This window comes from Microtus pennsylvanicus, chromosome 5 (assembly GCF_037038515.1).
Source record: "Microtus pennsylvanicus isolate mMicPen1 chromosome 5, mMicPen1.hap1, whole genome shotgun sequence".
Taxonomy (NCBI): domain Eukaryota; kingdom Metazoa; phylum Chordata; class Mammalia; order Rodentia; family Cricetidae; genus Microtus; species Microtus pennsylvanicus.
Genome location: NC_134583.1, coordinates 101,400,664 through 101,414,247, shown reverse-complemented (window position 1 = coordinate 101,414,247; position 13,584 = coordinate 101,400,664). Strand labels below are relative to the sequence as shown.

At 38.2% G+C, this 13,584-nt stretch overlaps 1 protein-coding gene across 1 annotated transcript in view; it reads left to right on the top strand.

The window, feature by feature from the left end:
• The window catches only part of LOC142850308 (aldehyde dehydrogenase, cytosolic 1-like), a 32,187-nt gene extending 24,016 nt beyond the window's left edge, over positions 1 to 8,171 (top strand). The window contains exons 12-13 of the mRNA XM_075973666.1: positions 5,121 to 5,195; positions 7,635 to 8,171. Of these exons, the coding sequence (XP_075829781.1) occupies positions 5,121 to 5,195; positions 7,635 to 7,707 (148 nt within the window). The 3' untranslated portion in view covers positions 7,708 to 8,171. The remainder of the gene's footprint in view (positions 1 to 5,120; positions 5,196 to 7,634) is intronic.
• Positions 8,172 to 13,584: the final 5,413 nt, after the last annotated feature.

The following is a 13,584-nucleotide window of genomic DNA, read 5'->3' as shown; positions in this document are numbered from 1 at the left end:
TCAACTATACATTAGATAATGTATATTGGTACCTTATATACACTAGACTTTATTGCTGTTACTATCATTTACCATATTTGAAATTGACCAATGGTGTTACATTAGCTGAGCATATGCTCTACTTGTGAGCTCTATCCTAGTCTGTTTTATACTTTTTAATACAAGATAAGAGCTCAGTATCTCAATCTGGCCCTGAACTCACTCTGTGGCCCACACTGGTTTTGGACTTCTCATCCTCCTGCAAAATGCTTCTGAGAGACTGGGATCACAAGTCTACATCCATAGACTTGGTGCTATTTAATTATTTTTTTAAATTAATATATGTGCATGTGTACTTTGCTTGCATGTACGTCTGTGTACCATGTGAGTGCCTGGTGCATGCAGAAGCCAGAAGAGGGTATCCAGTCTGTTGGAAGTGGAGTTGTAGACGGTTAGGTGGAATCCACAGGATATGGGTACTGGGGCCCAGCTCAAGTCCTCTGTTAGAGCAGCAAAGACAGTTAACACTGAGCCATCTCTCCAGCCCTTTCTCTAGATTTTGACTTAGTTTGTTCTTTGATTTTTGGATTTCAACTTTAATACAAATTCTCACGCTGTGCCTCTCACCCTGAATCTTTGCCCATCATCTTTTTTCTATGGACTGTTTTCTCAGCAGCCTTTTCCTTATCAAGCCTCCCTTCCCTCAGTCCTGGAAACAGCACAAGCTGTTTTTTGCATTTTCTCACCTAATCCAGTTAAAGAAAACTAGGCACCGAAAAGCATCCTAAGGGACACAACGAGGCAGTTCTTGACCCTCTTGTTCACTTGAAATACCTTTTCCTCCTATCAAAATGAGAGTCATCATCTAGTTCCCATTGACTCAAAATTGTAATGTATTTCTTACACTCAACATTTTATCTTATTCAACAACTACTCTTTGTTATCTCAAACCTTGTCTGCGATTAAATACTAGGACCCTGCTGAGATTTAGAAAGTAATCAATAGCATACAATGATTAGCAGAGTGAGAGCTATACGCTCTAAAACATCCTTCTCCACAGGTGTCTATTTAGAGTGAGTTTAGCCAACTACACGGTAAAATGACAAATCCAAATGCTGTGAAATATGCCAACATAATGTTAAGACAGTTTGTATTCTGGGGTATTTTAAATTTTGTATTTTCAAATATGGATTTCAACCAGTACAGTCAATGAGAATAATCCACAGACTGAAAAAAACCTCAAACAGAAACACTTCTGATCCCCTGAAATTCAGAGAAGAAATATGAAGCCTGTATCACTGAGAGCTTAAGTACTTGTAATATGGGGCTAGAAAGATGGCTCAACAAGGAACGTACTTGGTGTGTAAGAGTAAGAAACCGAGTCTCATTCTAGCTTCCAAGTAAAAAGCAAGATACGGTGGCCGGAGACTGAAGAATCCCTGCACTTCACTGGCTTGGCAATTTAGCAAAATTGGTGGACCTGAAAAATAGGAGCAGAACTGAAAAATAGAAAAAATAATACTTTACCTTCATCTCTTCTCTGACCTCTTTGTATCTTTCCCATGAACCCATAAACACACACACACATACATACATACACATATACACGCACACATTCATATATACACACTCATGCACATAAATTAGATGGATGAAAAATATATCTGAACAACCAAATGAGGGATGCAGTTGAGAATCAGATATCTTAATCACCCTGTCTCTGGGGTTTACTCTGAGCAAAGGGTTTTTTTTACTCAATGAAACATATTAAAACTGCTGTAAAATAGTAATACACAATCATCACTAAAAGCCTGTTTTTTTTTTCTTATCATGGTCTTTCCACCAAAGTCTCTTAAAGGAAATTAATCAAAGTTGTAACGGCATAAATGAATGCAGATAGATTGTAAAAATATATACAGCTTTAATGGGGAAATAGACTTACAGAACCACCGTTCCCGCTTAGACCAGGAAAGCAGAAGCAGTGGCTGGGAGCATGCTCGCCAGATTTATAGGTAAACATTAGCCTGAGGTGAACACGCCCCCTAAGGGCTCGGGACTTATCCCTACATCTCCCCTTTGTGTCTAAATAAGACAGAACTAAACCAAATACAACTATATACAATAATAACAAATAATAAATATAACAAACAATATTGAGAACAAAAGTTTTGCTAAACATTCTGTCTCAAGGAGTCTAAATAATGTAGAGAGTAACTACAATTATATAATCTTCAACTCCGTCAAAGATCTGAGAAGGGAATAAATATTACTTAACAAACAAGATATATCCAAAATGTGCAACAATTGACAGAGACAACTGACTACCTGGGCAATCACCCAAAGTCTCGTTTGCAATGTTGAGTCAACCAACTTTGGCTAAGGCCTAACATAACTGACATACCATTATTAAAGGCAAGGAACTTTCTTAGAACTATCCTACCCTGTCTTGGCAGGATAAGACAATCCTGTTTCATTGTCAGAAGTTGAGGTATGGGCTTTTCTTAACCCAAAGGCCAGTTCTGCCAAGAAGACAAGCTCCAAGTGGAGTGTCTTTGGTGCTCAACGTTCTCTCAGGAGTAGAGTGGCATTGCCAGGAGTAATTGTGTCTCGTTGGCACAGAATTCTAGGTTAGATTAAAGGCCATTTTCTACAGCTCTTCAAAGAGGCCGAAGATTATACTATCTATCTTGAAGACTAAAAGAATAAATAACTGTGCAATATATGAAGACAATGATCTTCAACTGTAAACAATGTCATTACATATCAAATGTAAACAATGTTATTATATAAGTAGTATCAGAGGTAGAAATGTACATTGTAATATGGTAGATGTATCAATACAATATAGACAAAGTTATAAGCATACTCTTATACAAAAATAGAGGTAGGAACACTTACATTCAATATTCAATATATCAATATACAGGAAACAGTACCAATACAATTTTCTAAAAACAGTAATTCACAAATACCAAACATCCCATCAAACCAGTTAATCCCCCCCTTTTTTTTTGAAAATACCCCTATTTCCATAAAATATCTCCCCATCCCCTCAACCCTAAACCAACCACTAAAAGATGTCCCTACCCCTGAGGGCAAACTCTGTTGGGAGAGGAGACATCTTCCTTTAAAATTGCTTCTAGCTGACATGGGGGCGACGTTCTTCTTAGGGGCTCCTATGAAAGCATATGATGGTAAAATTCCCAAATCAATGTTTTTAAAATTACAAATAGTCTCTGAGTATTTTGTGCAAGTCTGGCCAAAATGTTGTATAAGATGTGCACCATTTCAGCTAACCAAGTTGGAACTGTCTTGTGCAGCTGGTACCCAAAGCAGGTCTTGTAGTAGCGCTATCAGTATCATGACGTCATATCAACCAGTTGAAGTTGTTATGGGGCCCCATCTTCTTCCTGGAAACTTTAAAGATTACTGTAGGGAAAGTTGTTGTTTTTATGGGAAATTTAAACATTAACAACAAGGACATAGACTGACATATAAAGAAAGACACAGATATGAGGAAAAGCAATGAAAGTTTATCAAGTACATAATTATTCTTTTTATTTTTTGAGACAGGGTTTCTCCGTAGCTTTTTGGTTCCTGTCCTGGAACTAGCTCTTGTAGACCAGGCTGGCCTCGAACTCACAAAGATCCGCCTGTCTCTGCCTCCCGAGTGCTGGGATTAAAGGCGTGCGCCACCACCACCCGGCCAAGTCACTTTGTATCAGACCAGCGGCTTTTGTTGCAAAACCGCAGGTACTTAAGCTTCTGCTAATTCAGGCAGCAGGTTCTGCTGCAAACTTAGCCAAGGCAGGAGTGTGTGTGTGTGTGGGGGGGGTTAATTGCTCCAGCAAGCAGGCAGGGCAGAATGGGCCTGTGTGGCCGGACTCAGCACTGGGGCCCGAGTCACGAACTAAAAAAAAAACGGCACCCTGGAGCATGCTGTGTTAGCTAGCAGGCTATGCGCTTGAGTCCAATGCGTTTCCTGAGCTCCGGTAGCTAATCTTGCTTGCAAAGGCTGGGAAAGATTGAGCTCGTGCCCCCAGTGCTGGGGCGAGGGCAAAACAGCCTGACGTTGGATGCCAAAATGTAATGGCGTAAATGAATGCAGATAGATTGTAAAAATATACACAGCTTAAATGGGGAAGTAGACTTACAGAACCACCATTCCTGCGGAGACCAGGAAAGCAGAAGCAGGGCTGGGAGCATGCTTGCCAGATTTATAGGTAAACATTAGCCCGAGGCGAACATGCCCCCTAAGGGGCGGGACTTATCCCTACACAAAGTCTCATCTAGTTAGTGTAACCGATGATCAACATAGATTTTTCTATGATAAAAGTCCTAGTAAATTCAGCATTACTATCTTATATATATTCATATTCTACATTTGCTAAAGACTTACTGTGTCCCATGTATTTTTATCAAGAACCTGTCAGAAGTCAATAGCAGCTCTATCAAATATAGAACATTATTTTCTCTACACTAGTATTAAAATAATAGTTCACAGCCTACAGAACAGCGCTCCAATCCCCCTCTCCCATCGCCTTGATCTACTACGACCTTCTCTCTAGATATAGTCACACTTTTTACTGTGTGTTTGTTAGAAACATCTTCAAAATATTTCTAAAAACTGGTTACCAGGCTGATAAATAGGCTCAATTGCTGCCACTACTTCTGTTTAGACTGTCTACTTATCAATGAATAAACAAATTAAATATTGACACATATAATAATTGCTGAAGAGAGTTGATTAGACTGCTGAATGTATAAATTTCAACATTGCCACAAGGCTTCATGCATATAAGCCATTAAAGAACTCCATTCAATCTCAGCCTCAGACACTTCCATTTATGGCATATTTCTTCTTTCCTCTGCCATGATTCAAACTAAGAATGTGTGCATATGCGCTACACATGCATACGTGCATGCACATAAATTCACACTCACAGTTGTATCATTTATTTCTAGGTATATATATGGATGCTTTCTGCGTTCTAGATTATAGTGCCGCTTTTAATCTAAGTGATCATACTTGACCAAAACAAAGGAGTACTTAAGGAGATTTCTGAATTTTTAAATGTTCTGCTTAGAAATTATGAATGTGCTACGTATTACCTACAGTAGCCACTTCTTCTTTGTTTTAGGGTGAACTGCTATTTGGCTATGGCTGTCCAGTGTCCTTTTGGTGGATTCAAGATGTCTGGAAATGGGCGAGAACTGTAAGTTAAACTTTATATTACAATGCATACATATTTTGTGATAAGAGTTGCCACTCCCAAGAAACTGTTCTGTTTTCACTACTCTGGGGGTAAACTACACCTATATTTAGCATCAAATAGTTTTTTACATGTTGGAAGTACTTTCTAAGTCCAGAAAAGCAACAACAGATGGATTATACTTAATTAAGCTCCTACTACCCATTCAGGGCCATGGTAGGTACACCACCTTGGTAAATAAATTGTTGCCTGTTTTTAGGATTCCCTATGGTATATGCAAATAGAAACTATTTTCAGAAAGCAGGTAAAATGGTAAACATTGAGATGAATGAAAATAAATATTGAAACACTCAAGATATTTGAATATATTTCTTAAATAACTTAAAGTTGCCTCATCACAAGTTGATTTGCTTCTGGTGAAGTCTACCTAATAACTGTAATACATCTGTTAAATAAAGCATTTGCTGCAAAATATCCCCAGAGAATTACTGAGACAATTAACTAGAATGACTCCATTCAAGAGTTATGAGTTATTTTCAAAGGCAGAAAAGCCAAATTATTGAATTTGAAAACATGGTTTCCCAAGAATCCCAAATAGTAAACTCAGATGAATTTTTATTTTCTTGATTGTATTTGTCAAATCAGCTTAGCAAGTGTTTCCCTGAACCTTCATTAAGGCTCATCTCTTGACACCAGAGGTGAAGCAGACATAGCTTAGTCTCATACTGTTTAGGCATTGGGTGGTCTTTCATGAGAAGCAAAGCTGCTATGTGCAGGCTTACCTGAGATCACTCAGATCTGCTTAGTCAGAATCAACACTTGCTGACGAGCCAAGGGGATGATTAGTATGCAGAAGTCAGAGACAATAATGTATAGACTTTTCTTAGCTAGGAAGAAATTTAAGGAGGTAGATGCTCTTGTGGTCTGCATTAAAATTATTTATATAGTGTTTCTGAGGAAGAAGGCTCAGGTCAGCCTGGGTGTGACAATACACATAGAATTCTGTTAGTGTCCAGTGTCCTAGTAACCCTAAATACAATGGAAAGAAACTTGGTCAAAATTATAGACTAAGTTGTCTGCCTCTTTGATATGAACTACTTATTAAAACACTACATTTTAGGGACTTTAGATAGCTGGGTCAAGCCATTTAATTATGTTGAAAAACATGATTTTGAGGTTTTTAAGAGCTAGTTCCAAAAGTTTAAATTATCCAAACAAGCTACCAATATACGGCATTATTGATTGCTTAGGAGAATAAGACATTGTCTATATACAAAACTGAATCTGGAGCAGAGTAGGTAAAGAATTATCAGATACCAGCTCCTTTGCAAACCTGTGTGTGTATAGGTTTCATGATCCTGGAAATAGTCCTATATACATGCAATGTGATCTTATTCAAATGATGGAGATCACAACTGAGTGTGGTCCTTATCAATTAAATCATCCATCGTGTGGAAAGAAATCATGATTTCCAAAATTGGACGCAGTTAGAACCCTAATAAATTACTGTGGCATCTACACATGGACTCAACTCAGCTTCTGATCACTTGAGATTGACTTGAAAATTTTGAAGTGTATTGTTAACATTGAATAATAGAGAAAACCAACATTTGCTAAAATCTCAAAAGCCTGCATCAAGCTAATTTTTAGTTTTTTCCTCCTTAAAAGGAAATAAAAGTATTCTAAAAAACAAAATTAAAGAAAACAAAAGGAAACAAAAAACCAAAATTCTGCCTGTGAAGATTAGGGGTTGTTTGTTCTAGATTAAAAAGTTCCTGTTGAAAGTACAGCTTCAGAAGACCAGAACCTTGAATGGAGGAGGATCTTGGTGTTCTTCTACCTGCTCACCTCTTCTGTGACAATGCAGATTGTGAATGCAGGCTCAAGTGAAGCAATGTGAACTTCTTCTCCTTATTCATTAGTCCAATAAAATATAATCAGATTGAATTATAAATTAGTTAGTTATATGGCCAAATAAACTAATTTAAACAGTGGATTTCTTCTCTGAAAATAAGCCAAGCATATAATTATTTCAAATAAAAGACATGTTTATGAATTTCTTCTTCATTGAAGAATTTATGTTTGGTCATAAAGCTTATTGTCAGCTAGCAGCTATATGAACTACTCAGTATTCAGTATGTAGCGACGTAAACGAATGCAGACAGATTGTAAAAATATAAATATAGTTTTAATGTAGAAATAGACTTACAGAACCACCATTCCCGCGGAGACCAGGAAAGCAGAAGAGCCAGCTGGGAGCAAGCTCGCCAAATTTATAGGCAGACATTAGCCCGAGGCGAACACGCCCCCCAAGGGGCAGGACTTATCCCTACATCAGTAAATATTTTCATTGTCCCTACACAGATAAGCAAAATAAAAATCTTGTACCAAATTATTTTCAGTGCGCAATTATGTTTCTATGCAATTTTCTTTCCTCTCTAGGGGTGAGCATGGCATTTATGAATACACTGAGCTAAAGACTGTCGCAATGAAAATATCTCAGAAGAACTCATAAAGAAGCCAGCAGAGTGATGAGAAACCATTCAGCAATTGGACACATCTCCTATATTCACCAATACAGTGTGACTCTTTCTTTACTGACTTTTTAAACATAAGTGATTTATCAGTATTAATGTCACACATAGAAAACATGTAGCTTGATCTGAAAGAATCACTAGCCTTCTAAGAAGTGACCCCAATTCCTAGTCCATATGAAAAGGATTGATTTAGGTACCTGCTCCTTGTGACTCTGTCCTGATCAGGTACTTTCTACTGTTGATACTTGTCTAGAATATTTACTTGGTAAGGGGGACCAGTAGTGTTTTAAGTTCTCTCCCTCAGTGACCCTTTGTATGCCTAATGACTACAGAGTAAGTTGTTCTGTTTCCTATGGTTATCCCCTCTGAGTATTGTGAAATGTTTTCTGGAATGTCTAGCTGGAATTAAAATGTGAAGTTTAATAAAGGCAATCTCACAAGATTTTTGTTTAACTTGAGTTTTTAAAATAAATGTTTATCCTTTGAAAATTTCATATATATGTACAATATGGTAGGATCATATTCAAACCGTCTCTCCCCTATGGCTCCCCAGATCTGCATCCATGTACATCCTCCTCCCAATTCCATGTACTTTTAAATTTATTGTCCCTCCCTCACTGAATCCAGTTAATGCTGCCCACATGCACACGAGTGTGGAGCCATTCACTGGGGACATAGTCTATCAGGAGCTAATCTACCTCTGGAGAAAACTGACTTCCCTTCCACCAGCAGGCATCGTCTGCTAATAGCTCCTCTTACAAAGGTGACTTTTGTGCTCCTGCATTCATGCTGTAATGTTGACTGGCTTTTTCTTGTGCAGGTCTTATGTAGTTAACCACAACCACCATGAGTTCAAGAGTACAATGACCTGTCTGTTTTAGAACATTTGTCAAAGCTGTTTTATCTGTATTTTCTGTTTGTTTGTTTGTTGTTGTTGTTGTTTAATGTAATTTCTATCCTCGTCCACAGGCTTTATTGTCAGCCTAGGATCGGGACTTTAGCCTGGGTCTCAAATATCTTCCCACCAGGTGGCGTTCAAACTTCACTTAAAGTCTTTTTAAAATTACTTTGTAAATAATGCCATTCAAAATTTCCACTTCCTCCTCTCCTCCCACTTCCCTCCCGCTGCCCCCATCCTTGCCCCCTCCCCCTCCAGTCCTAAAGAAGGGCAGGGTACCCTGCCCTGTGGGAAGTCCAAGGCCCTCCCTCCTCCATCCAGGCTTAGGAAGATATGCATCCAAATAGAATAGTATCCCAAAAAGCCAGTACATGCAGTATAAAAAATCCCAGTTGGCATTATCATTGGCTTCTCAGTCTGCCCCAATTGTCAGCCACATTCAGAGGGTCCAATTTGATCCCATGCTCATTTAGTCCCAGTCCTGCACACTGTCTCAGTGGGTGGACCAACCCCTCCTGGTCATGATTTCTTTGCTCATATTCTCCCTCCTGCTCTTCAACTAGACCTTGGGAGCTCAGTCCGGTGCTCCGATGTGGGTCTCTGTCTCTATCACCATTAGTTGCTGGACAAAGGTTCATATTCATATTTTTGGGTTTGAGTTATCTCATTCAGGATAGTGTTTTTTATTTCCATCCATTTGCATACAAAATTCAAGATGTCATTTTTTTTTTACTACTGAGTAGTACTCTAATGTGTAGATATGCTTAAAGTCTTAAATGGCACAAAAGATACAGAGAACTGTAGACTGTAAACTGTAACCTGGCCATCTCAGGCAATTATTGCCTGCAGAGATTCTGAGCATCTTTGTTTGGTTTGGAATTGTCTCTGTTTGGTAAAAGCACCAGCAAACAAAAGTACCCTAAAATCCAGCATCTGCCTTTATTAATTGTTTTTATTTTATCTATATGTTACGATATGTGGTATAGAAGCAGTAAGAAAGCCAACAAAATATCAGTTTTAAAGCTGTTGAGATCTTATAGGCTTGCAATTCAAATTTTAATTTTAAATAGAAAATGGACCCAAAGTAAGTATGAACCAGTAGTTCCCATGTATGCGCTGAGGTCATGAAAAATGTTCTCTAGATTAGGGCCATGTTTTTTTTCCTGCCTTTATTTCCTCTAACTTATCTATGCATCTCACTCTCTGAAAACACCTGTTGGCACTTCATGACTTGGGCTGAAATTCTGCTTAATGTCTGTCATTGGTTGGTTTGTTTACTGGTTATTTCTGTTATCTGGAAAAACCTTTGTTGGGTGCCCCTGAATTGTAGGTTCTTTTACCCAGTGTGTCTTCAAAAACAATTCTCGCTTCAGGCATCCTTGGATGACATGTGTGGGCCTCCTACAGGTCTTTCCAAACCATTTCCATCACTTTAGAAACTTCCTTTCTTGCAATCACACCATTGCTAGTTTATTCTGCTGACTTTAAAAGGTAAATGAATAAATGATAAAATGAGAACCTTGATTTCAATGTAAGATACATACTTCTAATCCTCATTAGTATTTTTATGAGCAACATCAACATGAATTTTGAAGTTTTCTCTGTGATGAAGATGAGAAAATGGGGCCAGGACTCAGTAGGTTTCTCATACATGTGAGTCTATTAACCCCTGCTGAGATAATTCTTACAGTATCTTCAGAGACACTTGTTTCTTCTAATTTTGTTTTGTAATATTTTAATAGACTTGTATTCATTGTGCATGGTTCTGAATTATTTAAGAATATTTCCATACAAGCACATAATATGCATTGCCTATTATCCATTCAAAAGCCAAACTCTCCTTTCCCTCCCTCCTCTATCCTCCTGTTCATCCATTTTGCTCCTCTTGACAGTTTCAACTGTTTTTATGTCATATTTGATTTTAAGTGTCTATATATAATCTGTGATCTATAAATAAGAAAATATATGATATTTAACAATGTGACATTATTCTTCTTTATAGCTAAAATTTTCCATGGTAAATATAAATCATAGTTTTTTTGTTCATTGTTTATGGACTTGCCTCCATATTGAAATTCAGAGTAAGCAATTTGGGATGTCCTTCTCACCTCTCCTGATAGACCCTTCCTTCTCACCTCTCCTGCTGGAATCCTCTCATGCTTACCAAGGAGCCAAGTCCTTTAACTTGTTAGCTTTTGTGTGCATTCAGAACATCTCTTCTATATAAACCAGGGAAGCTGGTTAATGAAATCTCAATGATGCAGTTGCCTAAACAAGACCTGTATTGTACAATGACAACACTAGTTGACATGCCAGCATGGATGAAGAAAATCTCACAGGGCCTCATCTTAGATGAAGAGCTATAGGCAATCTACATCTACTCAGGGGAGTCAGTCTTCTCCAAAGATGAGGCCCTGATAGGTTATCCAATGACAAAGTGACTGTAATTTGATTTAAGCCATGGTCTACACAATGAAACCTGTACTTGGCACTATTGTTGGGCCAAGAGTCTGCAACTAGATATGTCATATTCCCAAGAGAAGAACTACTATGACTCTCCTGCTTAAGAGACATGGAATAAAACTAATGTCTAGATATTACCTATCAGCATGACCCTACTAATAATCTTAACGTAGCTGAAGTCTCAGACCAACTAGAGTGCTGGTCTCAGGTAGATAATTATCTTTAGCATTGGTTAAAGGAGACACAATGGAGTAGCCAGGTTCATCCACTCACCCCAAAGAATAATATGTCATCTTCTCTGTGTGTGGCTTTTTACAGATACATAGGCATGGATAAAGTCTTCAGTTCCATGAGGAATTCTTTAATTTATACTTTATTTCTTAAACTTGTTATTTTTCTCAAGCTTTTTGTTATTTAATATTCATATAAATATTGAAAATTATAATTGCCCTAAATATGTTTATAGTATTTCAAGGCTTAAATCAAGTATGTATTTAAGTTAACCTATCCCAAATATTTAAATGGTTATAAATTTATTTTACTTTTGCCTTCTAAATATTTAATTAAAACCCAAACACCAGACTTCAAATTATCCTTATTGCTTTAAACATTTTTATGAAATTTCTTTTTGTTCTTTATCAGGGTGACCTTCGGTAGCCTTTTTCTACATGCTGACCAAGACAAATTTTCCACTCGTATGATCAAAGGCAGTTGAGATATGGAGGCACATAATAAACACTTCAATTAGGATCAGTTTTGTACTGGTTCAAATAGTAATTGAGAGAAGGTGGGCCCATGATGTCAATTTCAGTTCCTCTACCAGTGTGCTTTAGTCAAGCAGCAAGAAATGAAGAATTCACAGTTCTGTGGTGCAGAAATAAGTCTGACAGATCACTGAATACGCAAACAAGTTTGGGCATCAGCAAAGTGCTTCTTAGGTGTTTATACTTTGCAGGAATTGAATTGCAGAGCTCAGTTCATAACTGAAACAACAGCAGGATGTTAAAGCTTAATGCACTTGCCAGAGCCCTGCCAAGGCTTTGAACTGTGGAAACCAACTTGTTTGGATAAAGAGTTTGGAGTGCTCACAGATCACTTTAGTAGATTCTGTGCTTATGAAGGTAATGACCCCTACATCCGAGAAAACGGTGTTCATGTAAAAGAAACACGCATGAATGCATCGTTGCCTTTTTGATGGTAAGCTATTTCCTACCAGAGGATCTCCATTTGTGTGAGGACAGACGTTGAATCCTGGGTCCTGGAAGAACCACGATGCAATCACCCAAGACAAACTGTTTCCAATGTTTACACATCATTTGTTTCTAAAATGCTTGAAGTCCATTTGTTGAGTTGTTCTGTATTGTGAGCTACTGTAGCCTCCTGCCAGGGAGAAATGAAGCATAACTGTGAGGACTCTGTTTAAACCCTTATCGTGAGTAATCAGGGTAGCTTATAGACATTTTGAATTAACACCCATTTCGGGTTTAGTCTTTGAAGGAAGGAAAACTTGAGGGAAATTGTCTCTTCAAAAAATGTTCAGAAACAAGAAAAGTACACAAAAGCTGGCCCTGCAGATGATCATCCTGGAAGTGCTATTCAGAATATGCCAGTGGCATATAAGAGCTGCAGAGTCACTGAAGAAGAACATCTGAAATGGTATCAAAATCAGATCTCTACAGGTATCTGTGGCTGGCTCAGTTTGCAAGCATATTTACTTATAAAGCAGAAGCATGTTTCTGGTGTCTGTAATATCCTCAGTGTTACAGTGTCTTGTGTCCCTTTAATTGGTCATATGTACACTATTTAAATAAGACCCCAAATTACAACACATGGTCACAAATAGGGATCCTTGAGGTTCCCTTTCAGAATGACAACTCCTTACCCCACGTGTGTGTGTGTGTGCGTGCTTGTGTTTATGTGTACTAGTGTGCTTAGTATGTGTGTGTAGGCCAGAGGGTAGATATCGCCCTTACCTTTTGTCTTCTTTGGGGAAGGGTCTCTTGTTTGATCTTGTGTAATTTAGGTTAGCTGCCTTGTGAACTGGCAGCTCGTCTGTTTCCATCCGCCATCCTGCCATCCTAACACTTGGATTATGGATGTGTACTGCTGTCTGGTTTGTGGGATCCAAACTGAGATTCCCATACTTGCATGGAGGAAGCTTTACCTAATCTCCCCAGCCACTAACTCTGTTACTTTAAAAATAATTTAAAAAGATGAATTTCATACAGTTTACAGGATGAAAATTTATGATCATCACATTAAATGTTTTGATGTGATCTGTTCACTAGCCTTTCTACACTCACACTGTTGTGCAGTCTCCACCCTTATCTAACTGAAAGCATTTCTTACCTCTCAAGGTAGATTTTAGCTCCGAACATTCCTCTTGGTCCCCTCTGCCAGCAGCCAATGTCTCACCTGCTTCCCCTTTCCTGACCTACTCCTTTAAATGTGAGTCGTGACAAGTGCTTTTGGTGCCTGTGACCTCATCTGACAA